The sequence below is a fragment of the Octopus bimaculoides genome, chromosome 6 (genome assembly GCF_046866305.1).
Source record: "Octopus bimaculoides isolate indiv1 chromosome 6, ASM4686630v1, whole genome shotgun sequence".
NCBI classification, from domain to species: Eukaryota; Metazoa; Mollusca; class Cephalopoda; order Octopoda; family Octopodidae; genus Octopus; species Octopus bimaculoides.
The window spans coordinates 74598129-74619433 of NC_142933.1; the positions used below are offsets into that span (position 1 = coordinate 74598129).

At 35.4% G+C, this 21305-nt stretch overlaps 1 protein-coding gene across 6 annotated transcripts in view; it reads left to right on the top strand.

Moving 5' to 3' along the window:
- Positions 1-6768, top strand: part of LOC106882562 (unconventional myosin-Ic) — a 179063-nt gene extending 172295 nt beyond the window's left edge. For 5 of the 6 annotated variants that reach the window (XM_089354097.1, XM_052968713.2, XM_052968715.2 and 2 more), the window contains 3 exons: positions 2267-2367; positions 3190-3289; positions 6294-6768. In XM_089354097.1, coding sequence (XP_089210223.1) covers positions 2267-2367; positions 3190-3289; positions 6294-6314 — 222 coding nt within the window. In that variant the 3' untranslated portion in view covers positions 6315-6768. Of the gene's footprint in view, positions 1-2231; positions 2368-3189; positions 3290-6293 lie in introns of all 6 variants that reach the window. The other variant, XR_016242318.1, reaches the window with a different exon arrangement.
- The last annotated feature ends 14537 nt before the right edge of the window (positions 6769-21305 follow it).

Genomic DNA, 21305 nt, shown 5'->3' on the forward strand with positions numbered 1-21305 from the left:
TTAGCCTAATTTGTAATGAATTTAATGTATTGTTTAAATACCTGCGCTGCTGTTTGTTTCTATTAACCAAATGTTGTGCCTGTGAGTGTTCTAAGTATGTTTGTGTATAATTTTGCTTTCTTTACTATCTCTTCTGTGCATGTTGTGAATCTTCTGGAAGTATTCTATGTAACTCCTTATATTATTGTCCTGTGTATGTGTTGTATGTTTATGTTGTTGGGTATGAGGGCTTGTTGCATTTTGATGTACTTTGGTACTGTTGTTAGAGAGAGAGAGAGAGAGAGAGAGAGAATGCATTTAGTTGGTATTGCTTTAAGTTTGAAATTAGGTATCAAGGTTATAGCTGGAGGGTTGAAGTAGTTGTATAGTTGTGGCTGGAGAATATTGAAGGACATGAATGTGATGTTATCTACATATGTGGTTGTGTGCATGATTAAAAAAAAATAGGCCAAGTTGTGTAGCATAAACTTTGGGCTTTTTTTAACTTTGTAAGAGTAGTTTTACTTTTTATATTGATATGTAGCTGTGATTGATAATGAGTTAGGAAATTGTTAGATAGCAAGGTTTGTGGAGCAGAAGGTGACACATAGAGAGTTGCTGTAGTTAGCTTAGTGAGATATATGTGCTTGTGTCAGTGTGGGTTGTTTAGGATTTAAGAAGAGTTTTGTATGAATACTATTGTCACCTCATGTATTATTTGTATTATTTGAAAACCAAGTTTTGTGGAGTACATTGAAGTCTTCTTCAGTTATGTTATTTGGAAGATGTTGTTAAAGTACTGCAGTTAGAATATGTAATCTGGTGGGAAGGTTTGTGAGGTTGGTAGTGGTATATGTGTTTATTATATTAATATACTCCATACTATGTACATCAGAATATAATTAGAAATTTGAGGTATCCTACATTGTGCATGTTAAAATATTTCTTGAACTAACAATAATAGTTTCATAATACTTGTAGTTATTACTTTTTTAGTTTGGTATTTTAAACTTTTTCTGTATTGTTTACAAAGTTTAACTCTGTGAGTAAACTTATGACATTTTTTAAATGCTTTCTTGTCCTGGATCCCATTGTACAGCACCTTAGACAAGCATTCTTACACTATAGCCCTAAGCCCATCAATGCTTTGTAGTAGATGGAAACTGCTCATAATATATGTGTCTCTGTGTGTATACATATGTGTGTGTGTGTGTGTGTGTATATGTTGATATTCCATGCTTGCTACTGTTTGAATGAAGCAGTGTTGATGTATACGTTCCTTGATGATATTACATTTGGTCTGTCTGTGCTTTCAAAGACCTGTGAAATAAACAATTTCTTAGTTGAAAAACAGGTAAGATATGGTAACAGGAAGAGCTTCTGGTCATAAAATTCTGCTTCAGATAAATCCGCATCAAATCCATACTAGCAGGAAATAAGCAGGTGTTAAATTAATGATCGAATTTTGTGACGTTAAAATAGGAGAAAATAACAGTATATAGTATTTTTGTTGTTGTTAACATTGTGTATTTATGTAGAAGTTTTGTAAATAGTGTTGTTTGTATTTGTGTGAATATTTTTTTGAAAACATTGCTTTAGAAAATGTTATGGTTTGTTTCATGTTTAGTTTTGTGTTCTGATGATGTCTACTCATATTTTTGCAGGTGTTTCTGTGTAACAAACATACATCATTTGACCAGCATTTAAGTCATAGTCATCCCCTTTTAAGATGGTTGTGTAAAACAAATGGGTTTTGACAGTTAATTAAAGCAGGTTGAATGACCACATAGGTGCCCTTTTGAAATCAGCAGTGTTTAATAATACTCCAATTACTGTTTATTCCCATTCAAAAGAGTGACTCTTTCATCTTTCTGCAGTAAATAAAAATTCCAGTATCAAATAAGATATTTAATTCAATTTGAAAGATAAACTTGCATTTGTAACTCAAAAGAAATCAAGTCATTAAATTTGGCATGTATCTACAAGCTGTATGTCTGGATCTTTTCAGTTCCTAATCAAATTTCTTTTTCATTTAGTTTTATTACACTAAATTTATACACTACTTCTTTTCCATGCAGCCTTATACAGAAAATAACTGTTGGTTTTGATAAAAACGGCACGCAGTTCTAAATTTCTGCACTTACAAAACTCCTTCAATTCCTCATAATGAATTAAGTCGACTTGCCATAGACAACTTAATTATAACTAAAACGCCACAGTAGTATATTAATTATTTCACATTTATTACCAAGTTTATGACTTGGAATAATTTTTATTTTTTTATCAGGGTGACTTAATACTTCACAGTGACTATTTGATTGAAGCCCTTACCAAAATTGCTGTAGCTACTAGCAAATCTAACCTTGTGACAGTTGCCGAAGGAAATAGGTAAGACATATTTTGCAATATCTAGAATGTCATAAAGTAATGGCAGGCTCTCAGTGAGCTGAGACTACAATACAGGTTTGATTTCTGCTTGAACTATTTCATTTCATAATTTTTATTGTCATCCAAAGAAATCACAGATGCATTTGAGGCTCTTTTCAACAAGAAACTTGCATTACAGATCCTCTGTAATGAGTAATGCTAAAAAGATCTTAAGCTGTGAACTGTGTCTTCCTCATAGTTGTAAATGGGAAAGTGTGCTCAATATACTAATATATTCAGGCACAGTCCCAGGGATTTTTTGAAGGGAATACAATTCCAGAAAAAAAGGACATAATAACATTATTTAAAAGGATGACTTCTTTTCTTGAGGGGTGCATGTGCACTTAGGCCCACCCCACCACTGGGTTCGCCTCTGTTATTATAGCCCACAATAATATCTTTTTTTTTTTTAATTTTGTGTATCTCAGCCATTATATTACCATCAACATCTCTGCTCCCATAAGATAAAACCTCAAAATCTGAATGCTCTCAGCACACCAAGCCACCAATTCTTGCAGTGACTTTTCTTATTTACTATGGCTCAAACCTACTCTGATGCCAACTACAAATTGATGACAGAGGTAGAGCTGTGAACACAGACCTAGTAGTTATGAGTGAAAGGAAATAAAATAGAAACTCAGCAGATATCTTTATAATGCTTATGATTTGAGAGGTGTTCAATCTGATAGATTATTTGGTTGGCATTTCTCAAAATTTTTATTTTTTTCTATTTCCTTTCAGTTAGAATTATCGTATTTGATTTGCTTTTTTTTTTTTCTATAGTATCACGCATGATGTATCAAGTGGTAAACAAGGAAACATTCAGTTCTCCAAAGGGGCCGTATATTCTGTGAAGAAAAACAAAGCAGGAGGCCTTGTTGTTGTAAGTTCTTGTTTACATAATTTAATAATAATGAACTATTTAATTTCATTTCATTATCAGCTGTTTGATTTTTTTTTAGTTTGTTTTTATTAGGGTAACTAATTAGGTTTTTTTGTTGTTTTGTGTTTGTTTGCTTTTGTTAGAGTAATCTGAATTATATTTTGATATACTTTTAGTCAATTAATTAAAAATTGAACTGTTATCTGAAGTTTGTATCCAGTATTACTATATTTCAAGGTAGTGAGCTGGTAGAACCATTAGCACCTCAGGCAAAATGCTTATGGCATTTCTTCCAACTCTTTACATTCTAAGTTCAAATCCTACTGTCGTCAGCTTTTATTTTTAGCCTTTCAGAGTCAATAAAATAAAGTCCCAGTCAAGTACTGGGGTCAATGTAATCAAATTACTCTTCTCAAAACTGCTGGTCTTGTGCCAAAATTAGAGAGAATATTACCTTATTCTCCTGGATCAGCATCATCATTACTTCCAGCATCATAACATACATTTTTCCACAATGACTTATGGAATCTATTCCATCTCATTCACAGATTTTTCAATTAATTTTTTTTTAACTAAACAGTTTGAAACTTCAACTACTGGTAGAATTTCTCATGTAGAATATGGTTTACTCTGAACGTTTTTGACAAATTTCATATTTTAGAAGTTATTTCATGTTAAAGTTGTATTTGGATAATTTCAACCAATCAATGACGTGTATTCGGTTGAAGAAAGCTATTGCTGTTTGCAATAGTAATCAAAGAGGAACTGTATGGCGAGCAAACCACTTTTATTCTTTCTTCCTTTCTAGTCAGCACTGTACATTCCTTACTCTTTCCCTCCCTTCTACACTATCAACCAGCGAGTGAACTTGTCACTGCCACTACAATTACCATATTTTCCGGTGTATAAGCCGCTATTTGTTCTGTTTTAACTTCATGTTTTGATAATGTTATTTTTTATCTAATAAAGACTTTTATATAGATGAAATGTGTTTGTTGTTGATTATGGTAAGATAAAATCATGACAATAACATTACATCTTGTGTTCTACGTGAGAAATTGTACCAGTATTCAAAGTTTCAAATTGTTTAGTTAAAAAAAATTAATTAAAAAAAATCTGTGATTGAGATGGAATAGATCCAACTTGTGTTGGATAGGTCCTCTTAATAAATATTCACTTATCACTTAGGATTCACTGCCTCTCAGTATCTCACTTCTGGGATCAGTTTAGTGTTTCATTTATCTTAGCATCATAAGAATGCTTTTGTTCATGTTTGTTCTTCTTTCCAGCCACACAGTTATTGTATCACTAATTCTTGTCCTGCATCAAAAACATCTTGCACAATTTAATTCTCTCTAGTATGAACTTAAGGCATTGACACATTGGGCAGTTACCTGAGGACTCCATGCATCATAGGACTCAAAGCTAATTTTTATATGCTGTGGTTATTCATATAATGAGTTTGCTCAAAGCAAACTTTAAACTTCTAATGTGAGTGTATGTGTGTGTGCACATGCATGCACATGCATGTCTTTCTTTTACTTGTTTCAGTCATCATGACTGCAGCTATGCTGGAGCACCGCCTTTGCTCGAACAAATCAACCCCAGGACTTATTCTTTGTAAGCCTAGTACTTATTCTATGGGTCTCTTTTGCCCAACTGCTAAGTTACGGGGACGTAAACACACCAACATTGGTTGCCAAGCAATGGTAGGGGGACAAACATAGACACACAAACACACACATATGTATATACACGACAGACTTCTTTCCGTTTCTGTCAACCAAATCCACTCACAAGGCTTTGGTCAGCCCGAGGCTATAGTAGAAGACACTTGCCCAAGGTGCTACACAGTGGGACTGAACCAGAAAGTATGTGGTTGGTAAGCAAGCTACTTACCACACAGCTACTCCTGCACCTATTGTGTGTTTATATATTACATATAAATACAATCTTTTGTGTTGGAAATGAAAATCCCTTGTAAAGGTGCTTGACTTGTCCAATATAGCAGTCAAATTTCTCTCAACAAAGTTCCTATCAGCTTTGAAAATGAGAACTGTACAACAAACAGGTTTTAAGATGTAAATTTTTGAACAAAATGATCAACATTAGCGACCAGGTGATTATATGTAGAACACCAAAGTGTTAATGACACTTGATCCCAAACTAATCACAGAGCAGTTTAGATCTGAAAATATGGGATGTTGTAAATGTGTCTTGCTGTTAAAGAATTGATTAAGTCTCTGCTATTGATCTGCTCAAGCTAACCCAGTTAGAAGCTACACAACAACAAATGTTTTGCATACAGTGAGAAATCATTCCTTGGTGTTTGTAATTAGTATTTAGAACTCTATAAATTACAAGTGAATTCTACAAACTACCAATTATGTCAATCAACTGTTGTATATTTCGTTTATTATATTTTATATCTCAGTGAACAGCCATTATCATTTGATAGTACTTCAAATTGAAGGGGCAGTAGCTTTATGCAAAATGTTGAAAGGATAAAATATGATTGAGGAACAGATTAGGTGTCTTGCTAAAGAAGGGATACATGGCAACCACACATTATATAGGGGTGGTTAGGAGTAGTTAATTGTCAATCCATTGGTTACAACAATGAAGGTCCCAGTTGATATGATCAACAGAACAGCCTGCTCATGAAATTAACATGCAAGTGGCTCAGCATTCCAGAGATATGTGTACCCTTAATGTCGTTCTGAGAGAGATTTATCATAACACAGAATGTGACAAGGCTAGTCTTTTGAAATACAAATATAACTCACTTTTGCCAGCTGAGTGAATTGGAGCAACGTGAAATAAAGTGTCTTGCTCAAGGACGCAACACACTACTGGGAATCGAACTCACAACCTTACAATCATGAGCCAAGGAGGAGATAAAGATGATAGTGATGATATGCCAAAACAAACTCTCAAGGTATATGTTTATACATTACTGAAATCCAAATCTTCCATCCTAAGTAATCATTCATTTTATTTCCAGGTTGCTCCACCATTACAGTGATCTGAAAAGTAAGTTCCTACCCTTCAGGCTGTTCAGGTGCTATGACAATGCAGTTTCAACATTGAGGATTTTCAAATGACTAGAGCACTGCATTCAAAGATCTTTCTGCCTCTACTGCTCCCTGTGATATAGAAATTGCTGTCAAACTACTTAAAAACTGCAGCTTCTCTCAACAACTTCAGCTTCAATAAATAATATATCTACTTTCATTTTCATTTTTTTCTTCTCCTTTTCTTGAAAATCTTTCCTATCTCTCTCTTCTTTCTTTTGCGCTCCCTTAATATAAAATAGGCCACTTGTGAGTTTGTATGTTTTACCAGAATGATCAAATAAAGAAACTGTAGTTAAATCAGACACACAGGCCTGTGCAAAGTTGTATAAGCTTTTGATACAATCTAATGATTAAAAAGAAATGGTGCTAGCCAGTGTTACTAGCAAGTGCCTTTTAATGTTGTTTTCTTGTTTGTTTTTATTTCATCATTTTCAAGCTTTCCAATATTGTTACTAATCATCGAAAGTGATGTATTATTTACAAGTCATACTGACAAGATTGTACTAGAAACCCCCCACACTCCTTGTCACAATAAATACATTACATATTATACAATACACACATGGGAACAAGAAAGACAGAGTCGAGTCAAATAAATACAATTACATAATATCAACCAGAAGAGCTCTATGCTCAATGATCTGCGGCAAAGATGGTTGACTTCGTTTGTTTTTTTACAGTCTGAAGTTCGACAGGATAAAGTAATATCTATTTGATAAGAGATAATTTTGGATGAGGCTTAGAAAGTAAATGCATAATAAATATCCCCCTAGGTGGAGAACTAATTGATACAATAGTGCTTAGTTCTTAGTTTGATAGCATGAAGTATTTGGAGATAAATTTCCCTTTGGATACAGCACAAGTCTATCACAAATAATATTATCATATGATTTGGTACCTACTGCCATCAGATAGGTGAACTGTAGCAATGAACTGTAGCTCAGCAAACAAAGAAAATGCCAAGAGTAGATTTAGAAATCATAACCCATCAAAATAAACGATTACAAGACTTTGAAAAATTAATATTTTTCAATAGTGGTTATCTTTAAGTATTTTTATAGTTATTGCTCTTTGACCACTAGTACTACCATCATCATCATTTTTATTTGACATCTGTTTTCTATGCAGGTATAGTTTGGACAGTTTACAGGATCCAAGGAGACCGAGGACCATATCATGTGCCCATGTATACTTTGGCATGGTTTTAATGGGTGTGGTGGGTTTATTTTTTTGTTTCTTTGTTTTGATATTTGTCACCAGCACTAATCAGTTGCTTTACACCTTAAAAGATTAAGGGCTTAAAGACACTTCCTATAGCAAGAGAATGGAAAAGACGGTGCAATAAGACAGTATGATGAGGAAAATAGATTTATAGTTGTGAGAAGGTGGGTGTGGAAAGAGTAGAAGAGTAGTTACTATTGGATGAGAGAGTATGGAAGGGACAAGGAAAAAGAAGGGGATTAATGTCAGAGTTTAATGAGAAAGGAGGGGTAGAGTGATAGGGTGAGTTGTGTCGGGGATCCAGAGCTACATATCTTATAAGTATGGATGAGAAGGTATGAAGGAAAGGAAAATTTTGAATAAACTTGTACGCTGTCAAATGCTACCTCACAAAAACATGCAATGTTCATCACTATTCAAGAGCAAACAACGCGTTACACAGCTAAAAGCAGCTCACTCACTAACGATGTTCCATTTTACATTCAACACAATCCACAGAGATTTCCTAAAGAAGTAGCATACACCAGTGTACCATTCAGATTTGAGATGGTGTTCACAGCACTACAACTGAAAAAAAAATTGCTTGAAAAGCAACTCTCAGCCTATATGATACACTGTTGTACTAGATTCTTGTCTGTTCTACTTTACTACAATGTTTTTGTTCTTTGGACTAGCGAACTTTGTAACCCACTTATCTAAACCCACTCATTTCTCCCCTTGATGAATTTCTTCCCATTCGTAATCTCCAAGACCATAATAAATAAAATTGCATTTCGTTTTGCTGAATCTTCCTTTCCATGTTGACCCTACATCCCACCTAATTTGGGAGAACAGCACTGCCTTTGTTATTACCCTGCATCATACCATATTTTCACTGATTCTTATGTCATTACTGAATACAGACTATTTCAAATTATAATTTATGGAGAATTTGTTTTAGAAATATGGACGAATGACCATACAATTGTCTTTGACGAAAATTTGTCTTCCTACGGAATATGATACATGTGGTCATGAAAATAAGTGAATCGAGGTAAAGATGGTAAACGTTTGTGATTCATCGCAGATAAATATGCATGTGAAAAGATATTCTCTGAGAGTATGAAGTTGAAATTGGAATAATTGAGATTGTACATGTATTGATACAAATGCAGGTGAATTTTCTTTCTTCTCATTTTGAAATGCCCATGTAATGAAAAAAAAAAGATGTGAGGTAAATAAAGAAGCGCTCGAAGAGTCCTAAAAATTACATGCACTTGTTCCTCCTCAAACTAACGGCTACAACACACAAATACGCGTCCACAGGTAAAATAATTTTATAGTTTGTCGCTTTAAAATATTATTTCTGTATCAACGTATATAAATCATTGACTTTAGTTTATTATGTCTGGCATCAGGAAAGACTACATAAAATGTGAAATGTCGATTTACCAAGTCGGCTTTTGAGTTTAAATATCTTATTGAGTGATTTCACACGGCGTTAGAAAAAAGTGAAGTGCTAAATTACTAATGACATCGAAAGAGTAACCCTCTTAAGAAAGTTATGCTCTAATTTTCTCAGCGCTGCTTCAGAGATTCAGACATTACATAAAAATCATCTCTATTAAACTATGAAATAATTACTGTTAAGTTTGCATCCCGAAGTACACACATCCAGAGAATTAAGAAATATACTTTACATTAGGACGTTTCTAGCAGTATTAGGCTTAAGGATTATTCTTTTATTTTTAGTTACGATAAACTCGATAGTTTTATTTATTTGTGATCGGGATATTTATTCACTAACATGAAGGTACATTCTCTTATTTCTTAAACAAAAACGTCGTTTATGTATTTCAGAATGTTGTGCAATTAACTTTTACGCAATACCGAAGCTGTAGGTTCACGATATCTCCTGTTATATTTTTCCTATTATTATTACATTTATGTTGTGACTTTTTTTTCTTTACTCAGTGGAAAATAGTATAGTTAATATAGACACGTTATAATTAGAGTTGTATTTATTATAGCTTTTTGTTTCGTTAATTCTCCCGTGAGGATATTTAGTTTAAAGAGGTGAACGATTGCGAGATTAGTCGTGTGTGTAAATATACATATATGTGTGTGCGTGTGAGTGTATAAATATTTAATCCATAATCACGCATAAACGAATGTGTATATATTTATGTATGATTTCATGTCATTGGGGAAAATTTCGTCATGGAAAAAACGTTTCTTAATTAGTATTCAGATATATACTTCACTCCCAGCGCTTGTTTCGGTACAATGGGTGTATCACATACTTTAAGTCCTGTTAATTACAAACACGTAGATCATTGCAATAACAAACATCAACCACAATCATTATTGAAATACTTAAACCATCATTTATATCATTTGAATACAGCCCTATATGGTCTGAGTTCAATTCCCGCCGATGTCAGCTTTGACTCTCATCATTCTAAAGTTGATAAAATAAAGTACCAATCAAGTACTAGGGACGATTTATATATCTATAATGCATCCTAGATAGGAGCGACCTAATACTAAATAGGCTAATACTGCTATATAAATACAAAATCTAACTATACAACTAGTCCTGTTGTATACAACCACAACTACTGCTATCATTTAGTTTTAGCTCTACGTTACTATCACTATAGTCTACTCTAATTTAAACTTTCCAACCAAGGAAAGGGGCCACATTTTTCATTAATGTTTTACGTAGTGTTTTTGGTACGGAAACACTTTCAAACTTCGTATACTTATCTATTTTGTGTTATAGAACAGAAAAATATTTTTGTATTCGAATTTATTTCATGTAAAAAATTGTCTTATTTCGATAATTTCAACCAATCACTGACAAGTATTCAGTTGTTTATATTTACTCCTTTGGCTGATTAAGCGATGTAAAGCGTATTTAATCTCCATACCTTCGTTTTATTTGCTTTTTTCATTTTAAATTTGCTTTAACCCTAACCCTAACACTAGGGTTAGGGTCACTTGTTTTAGAATCGTTTGTTTATGTAGTCGGCACTTAATGTATATCGGCTGAATGGACGTCAGTGATTGGTTGAAATTACAGAAATACGACAACTTTAACATGGAATAACTTATGGATTTCTTTTTTTTTTAAGAAGACTAAGAGAAAAAGATGTTTTATATGACACATTCTACCAGTGTTCCAAGTTTCAAAGTGTTTCTTTAATGAAAAGTGTGGCCCCCGTTTTAAAAAAGATCCCCAACCAACACTGAATTGATGATAGTAGTAATGTAGAAATAAATAAACAAACAAATAAGATCAATCGACAACGGCATCACTAGCTAACTGTGAAAGGCGGTTCAGCATCAAAGAATAACTTGGCTGCTAAACCGTACGAGTAGACAGGTCGCCTACAACTTGAAAGAGAATTTGTGTTATATGAACCTCATAAAAGACTGGGAAAATAAAGTGTGCGAGTAGCTAATTTGGTGCAGTTATGTTTTACTTAACAGCTCTGAGGGCGTTGATATAAAACTTTCTAAGATCTTGTCAGTCAGAATCTTTACTTATTATTGACATATTTTAGACAACGTGTGAAAGTTTTGATAAGGTGCGAGTTGATATCGATTTTGGGGTGGGGGGTAATTTTTAGGCTTGTAGGAATTGGGGGGGGGGGGAGTGATATTTATGTATTGTGAGATTTTTTTTTCTCTGTTATTATTTTTTTTTTCATCAAGAGCGAAGGAGTATAGTAGACAAATTCTAGATTATATATTGATGTTACTTATTTTTTTATTGACTACGGACTTACAATACCAAATTCTGGCCTGGTTTTATCATAGTATGTAGAGCATTTTTAGCGCGTCGTCGTGCTACTTCACTCCAGCTCTTCTAAGTTGTAAACAGTTTTATAAAATAAAAAAATGAGAGCAGTCCTTGCGTTTACTAGTTTATTTTCACTTTGTTTATTAACAGTTAATATCACTTTACTTAGTGACCGGCGAAGATTTGAAATTTTTTTCGTATATTTCGGATTGTATTTAAGTTGGGTTGTTGTTTTTGTATTGTAGAATTGATTTCAGTAAACCGTTTAATCTCCTATATCACTCACCAGTGAGCTCCTACCCTGAAGAAGCTTGGTAAAAGAAAATGTTGCCCCCAACATTAGCTAAGCTTTCAACCGTGTCTGGCAAGCAAGCTATTGTAACTGTTCACCTTTGAGTTTCATCTGGTTCCCATTTCTTTAATCGTTAACTTCCTATCAAATCGTTCTGTTGGAACGTGTGAGGTGTGTTTGACGGAGCTCTTTCTGATCCTCATTTTATCAACTCTGGGTTCGTTTTATCCCCCTATCTCTTCCTTCTATACACCAATGACCAATTACTGTCACGTCCAATAACGCCCACTCATACGCAGCCAATATTACTCTTCATTCTTCCATAACCTTCCACAACCATCATTCACTCACATCCTAGACGCTACAAACCAAACCCTCAGTGACTCCATGAATAAAGAGTTCAGAAGCAACCTCTAATTGAGATGTCTTTTTTTTTTCAACTGCAAGGAAACACGAATGCTACTCACCAAGAAAACCTCATTATGCTACCTTCTCTTAATCATGATTAGAAGACAATAAGAGCTCTCATGATCGCTCTAGATGTTGGGTCTCACTAAGCCAACTTTTTTTTAAAATCTCTGCCGGCCGTCATACAAAATTATACTAGTCGCTAATAGATAAAGAAGTAGAGCACTAACCTCAAGGATCGTCAAATAGTGACTCATAGTAAAAACAATAGAGCACTCATTGCACAACACAACGAAAGCAAGTAGAAAAGTCACCAGCAAAAAAAAAAAAAAATCTCAGAATAAAGGTACATGATGAAATGTCTCAGGAAACTTTCAATAAATGATTTGAGGACGATGCTTCGTTTTGTGATCCAGAAAGTGAAACTACTGAAGTCGGTAGAGATCGTTATTTGCCGGGAACTCGACGAGATAAGTGAAAGAATTACTTTCTAAAACAAGCTGAAATAAATGTGATATAAACATGATGTAACGAAATCATAATTGTAAAATCCGATTTTTTGTAAATTGCTTTTGATTTATTTCATTATAATTTGTTTAGTTATAGACTAATATATAAGAAGTAAACAATTACACTGTCGAAGGCATTTAACAAATTGTGTAAATCGTAATCTACTGTAATATAACCTGCACTGTGACTGTGTATAAATCATTTATTGTTAGTTAATAAGTTACTTAAAATATTTAATTACTTTAAATGTTATTTCTGGTATTTGCGAGCACTAGATTGGCAGAGTGGCTAAAGCCTCGTAAAGAATGACCACAAGTCATTCTTTTAGAGGCTTTAGCCACTCTGCCATCTCTTTACACTTTGAGTTCAAATTTTGCCGCCATCAACTTTACCTAGCATCCTTCTGCGGTCAATAAAATAAAGTACTAATCCCGTGCTGAGTATCGATTTAATCGATTAACACATTGCCGCCAAATTTCAGGTCCTCTCCCTATACTAAAAAAAAATTACTTATGATATTTAGATGTGATGTTACTCTTTTCTTGTGACTTTTTTTGTAATCGTATTGAAATGTTTTTGTTTTTTTTTGTTTGTTTTTTCTTGTCTATATTTCCGTTTTCCGACACAAGTATTTAAAGATGCAGATAGACAATTATCAAATTTCCTTGATTTCAAAAGTATTTCCTGTACGAAAAACCTAAACACGTCCCGCCAAGAACGCACATTCTCCAGAAATGGAATCATTAAAACATTTTTTACGGAATTGTTAGTTCTAAAGTATAACACACTACGTTTGCCAAGAAGAATAACCGACAAAATTGTAATCCACGTATTACGAATAATACAGAGTTCAAACTATTACATCCCGTATAAGTGTTTAACTAGTAACACCTGTCTGAGAATGTATTAGGGAGATGGTATTCTCCACATACCAAGAGCTAAATTTCCTGGATCTTGTTAAATTTCTTCCAGTTACTTGAGTACCTCAAGAAATTTAACAAGCATCAACTCAACAGCAATCATTATTGAAATACTTAAACCATAGTTGATATCATTTAGGCACAGCCCTTTAGAATCTTGTTAAATTTTCGAAACTACATCAGTGTAGAAAACGTTGAAAAAATCTGGTGAAAATTTGAAATACTTCAAGTGGTTGCTAGAAATTTAACAAGATACGGTTTTCCTTTTCAATGACAGAAAACATTTCTATCTTCAACAGCTGTTTACACATTTCAATGCCCTGGTACACAGAATCTTGGATTGTACATCTAATACATACACTATAACATTTGTATATATCTCTGTGATAGGCAAGTGAATACAGGAAAAGTCATAGAAAACTTCAATAAATATTCTGACTTAACAAAAAATGATTCTTTTATTTTACACATATGTGTAATCTCATACAAATTGTATGGTCATTACGTACAAGTATCTTTACCTTTTGCTTGTTTCAATGATTGGACTGCGGCCATGCTGAGGCACCACCTTGAAGCGTTTTAGTCGAACAATTGACCTCAGTATGTTTTCTTTCTTTTTTTTTAAAGTCTGGTACTTATGCTATGGGTCTCTTTGTTTGAACTGCTTAGTTACGGGAATGTAAACAAACCAACGCTGGCTATCAGGCGAGACAAAGACACATACATACATGTATCCACACAGATAACCGAGGCTTCTTTCAGTTTCCGTTTACCTATACCACTCACAAGACTTTGATCGGTTCGGGGCTATAGTAAAAGACACTTGTTCAAGTTGCCATGCCGTGGAACGGGACCTGAAGGCATGTGGTTATCTTCCGCTAGCTATATAAGCACGAGTTCTTATATGCACCACAAGTCCCATATTAGAGGTTCTCTTACAGTAATTATTATAGTGTTCTGTGTTCTAACACAACACTCACTTTTAAATGGATATATATATATATATATATATATATATATATATATATATATATATAAATAAATGAACGGTGTTTTCTCTAGTCAAATGTATTTTACGTTTAACGAAGGATAGGCCAAATTTGGCTACTGCACAGTGAGACCAAAATCCATACTACACGGCTGCATAGAGTGCTTGCAACAGTAGAATTCTGGAAAACTAATAGGCTGAAACGTGAGTTCGATCCGATTTTTGAACTGCAGATATTAAACAGAATTTATTAAAAAGTATTACCTGTTTTGACAAACAAACATTAGGGGCCGTTCGGCCAAGACGCATTGTAATGGGTACGCCTGGGAGAAATTTTGAAACGATATAGAATAGATAGAGAAGAAAATTGTTGTTGTTGGCACTCCGCCGCTTACGACGTCGAGGGTTCCAGTTGATCCGATCAGAACAGCCTGCTCGTGAAATTAACGTGCAAGTGGCTGAGCACTCCACAGACACGTGTACCCTTAACGTAGTTCTCGGGGATATTCAGCGTGACACAGTGTGACAAGACTGACCCTTTGAATTACAGGCACAAAAGAAACAGGAAGAAAGAGTGAGAGAAAGTTGTGGGGAAAGAATACAGCAGGGTTCGCCACCATCCCCTGCCGGAGCCTCGTGGAGCTTTAGGTGTTTTCGCTCAATAAACACTCACAACGCCTGGTCTGGGAATCGAAACCGCGATCCTATGACCGCAAGTCCGCTGCCCTAACCACTGAGCCATTGCGCCTCCACAGAGAAGAAAATAGTAGAAGACGAAAAGAAAAGGAGAGAAAAATTTCAGGAGGCAAAAAAAATACGTCCAGAAAAGTACACGTCGCATCCAAAACGGACAGAGGTGAGGAAAAAAAATGGCCTGTAGTCACGTGGGAGTAAACAGGCAGAAGAGAAGGGAGACAAGAGAGAGGATGAGGGAAAGAAACAAAGGGAGTGAGGAGAAGGTAGAAGGAACGACAGATTGTAAGGAGTGGAAGAAAGATAGACAGGGGACAGCAAAGAAGGAGAGGAAGAAACAGAAAATAAAGTGGTTGTAGAGAGGTAGAGAGAAAAAGAAAGAAACAAACAAAGAAGAGTCGCAGAAATTATAAATAAAAATAAAAACTTATTGTGGACAAGGCTGCATGGCGTTCGATTATAAATATAAAATACATCAAGTATAGGAGGACGGCACTACTATATATATATATATATATATATATATATATATATATATATATATATATCTATCTCTTGTTACTCGTCCTTCGCCTCTCACCGTTACTACTACTATCTCTCTCTCTCTCTCTACCTCCCGTTGCTCACATTTATTCTACTTCCTCCCCTTCTTTTCCCTCTGCTACTCTTACTCTCTCTCTTTACACAGCCTTGGTCACGTGTGTCCGGCTGCTATTTCTTTTCGTTCTTGGACTCCCCAAGCTCGCACATACTTCTTTGCCCCTCCTGTTCGTGCTTCACAGCGTTCAATACATACACACTTCACGTCTGGCTGTACAGCCTTTTTGCTTGTTTGTTCATTCACCGTTTCGTTTTCCTGTCTCGTTTTCCATCCGCCACTACCCTCCACGAAAATAATTTAATTTGTGTTCGTGGGAAGAACCATTTCAACGATGCGTACTGCCTTAATTCTTCGAAACGCCGGTGTTTTAATAGTGGCAGCTGATGAAGGAGATGTTTCTATGTGGCTTGCTTGTTTGTTGTACCTTGTTTATCATTTTGTCCATGTTCTTTTGCCGCGTCATGTACCCAGTTATGTATCTATATGTACATGTAGATGAAGGTATGTACATACATGTACATATATATGCATATACTCATATATTGTTTATATATATATATATATATATATATGAGAACGCGCCCACACCCCACCTCACCCCTCTCACACACTCGCACACACATGAACGTACATATACTTCCACACATACAACACACACACGTATATACACTTCCATGCACTCACACGCACATACACACACACGAGCACACATACATATACAGAGAGAGAAAGAGACACACACACAAACAGATAGACAGAGTGAGACGCATGCGCACCCATACACATATTCACACACACACATTCCCACTCTGTCTACGTACACATGCCAACACAGACACACACACACACATCCACACACACCCTTCAGACTGCCTCTCAGTTATCCTTCAAACTGACTCCCACTCCCTACTGACCATCCCATCTACGCACACGTGCAAAAACACACATACACATACACACTGCCATAACCGGCTATACACGCACCTATCACTATAGCTGCTGATCTCTCACTGTGACCTTAATACACACAGACCACTCACACAACACAAACACTTGTAAACAGTTAATACCACACACACACACAGTTACCATCATACGCACACACAGTTACTACCACACACACAGTTACTGTCACACACACACAGTTACTACCACACACACACAGTTACTGTCACACATACACAGTTACTTCCCCCATACACACACACAAACGTCACAACTACCACACGTACACGCGCTACCACGCACATACACACAAATACCAACCATTCTTCACACTCTCCTGCCCCAGAAAGCATTTTCTCTTTGTCTATCTACTTCCGGTCATTTCAAAAATATACGTAGACTGTTGGCGATTTTTTCTTCCTTCTTTTTCTTTGGGACTTTCCTTTTTCTCCTGTTTCCGAAGTGGAGCTATGCTCGAAACGTAAAACAACCACTCTTTCCTTCTCTGAGCATCTTATTAATACTTTGCATTTGTTACGTCCTCGCGTTGTTGTGGTTTTTTCCATTAATTATTGTGTGTGTGTGTGTGTGTTTATATGCCAAGATAACGTGGCAGTCCTGTAAAGAACGATGTTACTGTTGTTTTAGCCCCGGGAAAACATCTCCATCTGGCTAATGACACACAACCTGGGTCCGTATATAGTATTTCGAAGGAAGATCATCGCTCCCAGCCTTATATGATACAGATCTAGGTTTCTGAATGTTATCCGTCCTCAGTGTGAGATAATCGCCAGCTAGTAACGAAAGCTATCTCCACTCGCAAATACTATATATTCTTTAAGCGACACACAGGCGCTGATCCCGTATCGAGAAAAATAACATGTTTTAAATCTCTGAGCGATATATATATATATATATATATATATATATATATATATATATATATATATATATATATATATATATATAAACAAAATTAAGGGATCAGCAACAGGTTGCTTCACCACATACCGAAGTTCAGAAATAGCAGTTAAAAATGCTGAAACTCCAACAGATAGCAGTTACCCGCAACCCACATAGGCAAAACAAGAAGAAAAATAACGAACTAAACTAGCCATAGTTAATCATAGACATGTTTCTGGTTTAGAAGAAATTATTAATTATTAATTATTAATTTATTAATAAATTGATAATCCTTTACCCTTTTAATTGTAATAATATATATATATATATACGCAGTTAAATATATGTCCGGTCTTAGAGTGACCAATGGTTTTGCATGCATAAAGAGCTTAGCTTTATTTAACAGATATTTAACTGCATGTAAATACATTACTGCTGTATACTTTACTTAGAGTGTGCTTCTTTTTCGGATATATGATCTACTGACGATCGATCTCCTGTGTAGATGATAGATGAAGGCTCTGTAAGTTCTTGCTGAATAACTTGCACAGAAACTTTCTTTTTGGTGAATTAATGTTTTTGATGCTCATTTATTTGCCTTAATCAAATTGTCATTGCCTATATATATATATATATATATATATATATATACATATGGGTGTCCAATAATTGTGCATAAGTCAGCAGGAACTCGAATATTAGGTAATCAAATGGCTACACTATTTATAAAATATTATAAATTTAGTCTCATAGCCATGTCATATTACCGAACGGTTTCATGTTGAAGAATCTTCCAAGTGTAACAAGTTAAATTAACAATCATCGGATATGGCTAAACAGAAGAGTTTAGCTCGGGCTCTTTATCATTGCAAACCTGAAACTACCATATCGGGTTTATTGGTCTCAGAGATGTAAAATGTACTTACAAAATACATTAAAAAAAACAAGCCTTTTTTTTTTTTTAGCTATTTTTGACAAGAAGCCACCTTCACCGAGTAAAATTTAAAAAATCAGCTGTTAAAATCGCACGTTAAATAAAAGACCAGAGCAATGGATTGTCATCCCCAGAAGACCTTAAATAATGCGAAATGCGACCGATATAACAACAATAACAAGAATAAAACCGAGACGAGCATACCGCCACTTAACAGAAGGGTGGTAGCTGCTAATGAACAAACAGAAATTAGTGAAGAATATAAAGAATTGAAAAAAAGAAAAAAAAAAACTAATAGCTAAATTGAAACAATATTTCATCATTTACATTAATAAACAATTATAGGAAGGAACAATTACGACATGAATCAACAGAAAACTAACTGATTTCATGTTATCTGTGATCGATTGCGTTGCTAAGGAACACCTAACACGGATCGAGAATCCTGGCTTTTGAACATTGAATATCCTATAATACTTAGTTACGATTACCATCCGCCAAGAGATGGGAGTGACAGAGATCGCTGGTAATGAGAAAACACAATTAAAATGGACGACCCCTATCAAGATAAATGTCCATAGACTCAGAAAAAAAATATAAGACAGCCGCTGCAAAGTAAATAATAAATCCACGATTCACCATCTGCGACTTTATAATAGATTGCATAAGGTCTACAGGAACTGTCGACAAGACCTACAAACAGGTAAGCTAGTTGCTATTAAACATGAACTACGGGCGGCAAATAAGGGAATTGCCAACAATCACACTTTACGTTAACCCTACAAGCCGTATATCACAGTATGAAAGACCAATACCACCAGGGTCGTAAAAGCCGCTCTCCAGAATGATCTAGATCAGTGGTTCTCAACAAGGTCCATATGGCCGTTGAGGGTCCATACAATATTTTGTTGTTAAAATTTATATGCAATAAACTGGTTATATTTCTCCGATACACAAAATATTTAAACAATTTTAAATACAATTCCTAATAACATTTAGGGAGATTTTAGTCATCAAATGGCTAAGGGAGTCCCACCCACAGAGTAAAATAGGAATCAAAGGAGTCCATAGGCAAAAAAATGGTTGAGAACCACTGATCTAAATGGTATTTTTTTTTTTCTGAAGAGGTGACATCTAGAACGTAAACAGACAACACAACTATAATGCAATATGGTTAAATGAGCTACTGTGCAAGTTTCTCTCCCAATATCACCCTTGAAACTCTCCTGACGGTTGTGAAACTACCAACTGGAAAATTACCTGGAGGAGACCTGATCGTCGGTTATTGGTACAGGAAGCTCACACTCTACAGGGCAACCCCCGTTAAACTGTCCAAAAGAACAATGAACGCGGATATCGATGAGTCACGCTGGCTGGCAGTTGTTCGTACAACATTGTTAGATAAAGGCGAGGAGACTCATGTGGCCAAAAACCACAGTAGCATCATGCATGGATGTAATGTCTAAGGTGTGTACGGGTTAGTTGAATCACTACGAAATACCCAATGTGAGCAGGAGGGAAGAAAGGAATGTGGAGCTGTACTGAGTAGCACTCCCTTCAACCAAGCTGTCCTTAAAGAAGCGAAATCTGATGACTGTATAGCTTAGACTATAAGTAGGCATTTTGCACCATCCCTCACTTGTGGATTTTAGAATCACTACACTTTGTTTAGGTTCCAGCTGCTATTGTTGATGCCGTTAAGAGACTGACAACGCCATGATCCACAGAACTATCCATAAGAACTATATTACTGACAACATTAGACTATAAATAGAGAATATTCCAGAACGACAACTTATCTGTCACCTTGGAACATTGCGTTTCTTTTTTGCAGCGAACTCCTTATCAGTCCTGCTAAGGAAATGGAAATGCTACGTGATGGGATCTGCAGAGAAGAGTCATATCAGCTACACATTTTTTTATTACCTTAATCTGTATTTGAATAATGTTCACATCACGAGATTGAGTCAAAACAAGTATTAGATTTTGTGGATATCTGGAATGGTGTGTGTGTGTGTACATTTGTACTTAAGTTGAGGGTATGCGGGTTTCTTTATGCATTCATCCCCAAAGCTTCAAATAGAGAATCCTTGGAATGTTTTACATGTTTTCACTGTACTATTAATCAACTGTATTTTAAAAATGCGAATCTCTCTCTCTCTCTCTCTCTCTTTTTTTTTTTTTTTTTTTGAGAAATCCAGTATTTTTTATGCAGATCTATTGAATGGTAGCAGTCTAATGATTGAAACAAGTAAAATATAAAGATATTTGGTAGTCACGAGAGGAAAAATTGTCGACCAAACAAGGAACATGGATATCAATGCTTATTTTGCTTTCCTTAACACCAGTGATGAATGCTGAGCATTTCGCCCGGCATGTTAAAAGATTCTGCCAGTTCATCGCCGCCATAAGAGTACCAACAATATCTCCCTAAGACGGCGAGCTGGTAGAATGGTTAGCACGCTGAGAAACATGCTTAACAGCATTTCGTCCGTCTTTACGTCCTGAGTTCAAAGTCCACCGAGGTCGAGTTTATTTTTTTAATCCTTTCGGGTTCGCTAAAATAAGTATCAGTTGAGCAGTGGGGTCGATGTAATCGACTCGCCCTCTTCTGGATTTGGTGTGTCTTTGGTTTGGTCATAACATACACATAAGCACGCATGCGCACACACACACACACCAACTCAGATGTTTACAAATCGAAAGAACTGCCTTCACTTTAACCATACAACCTTAT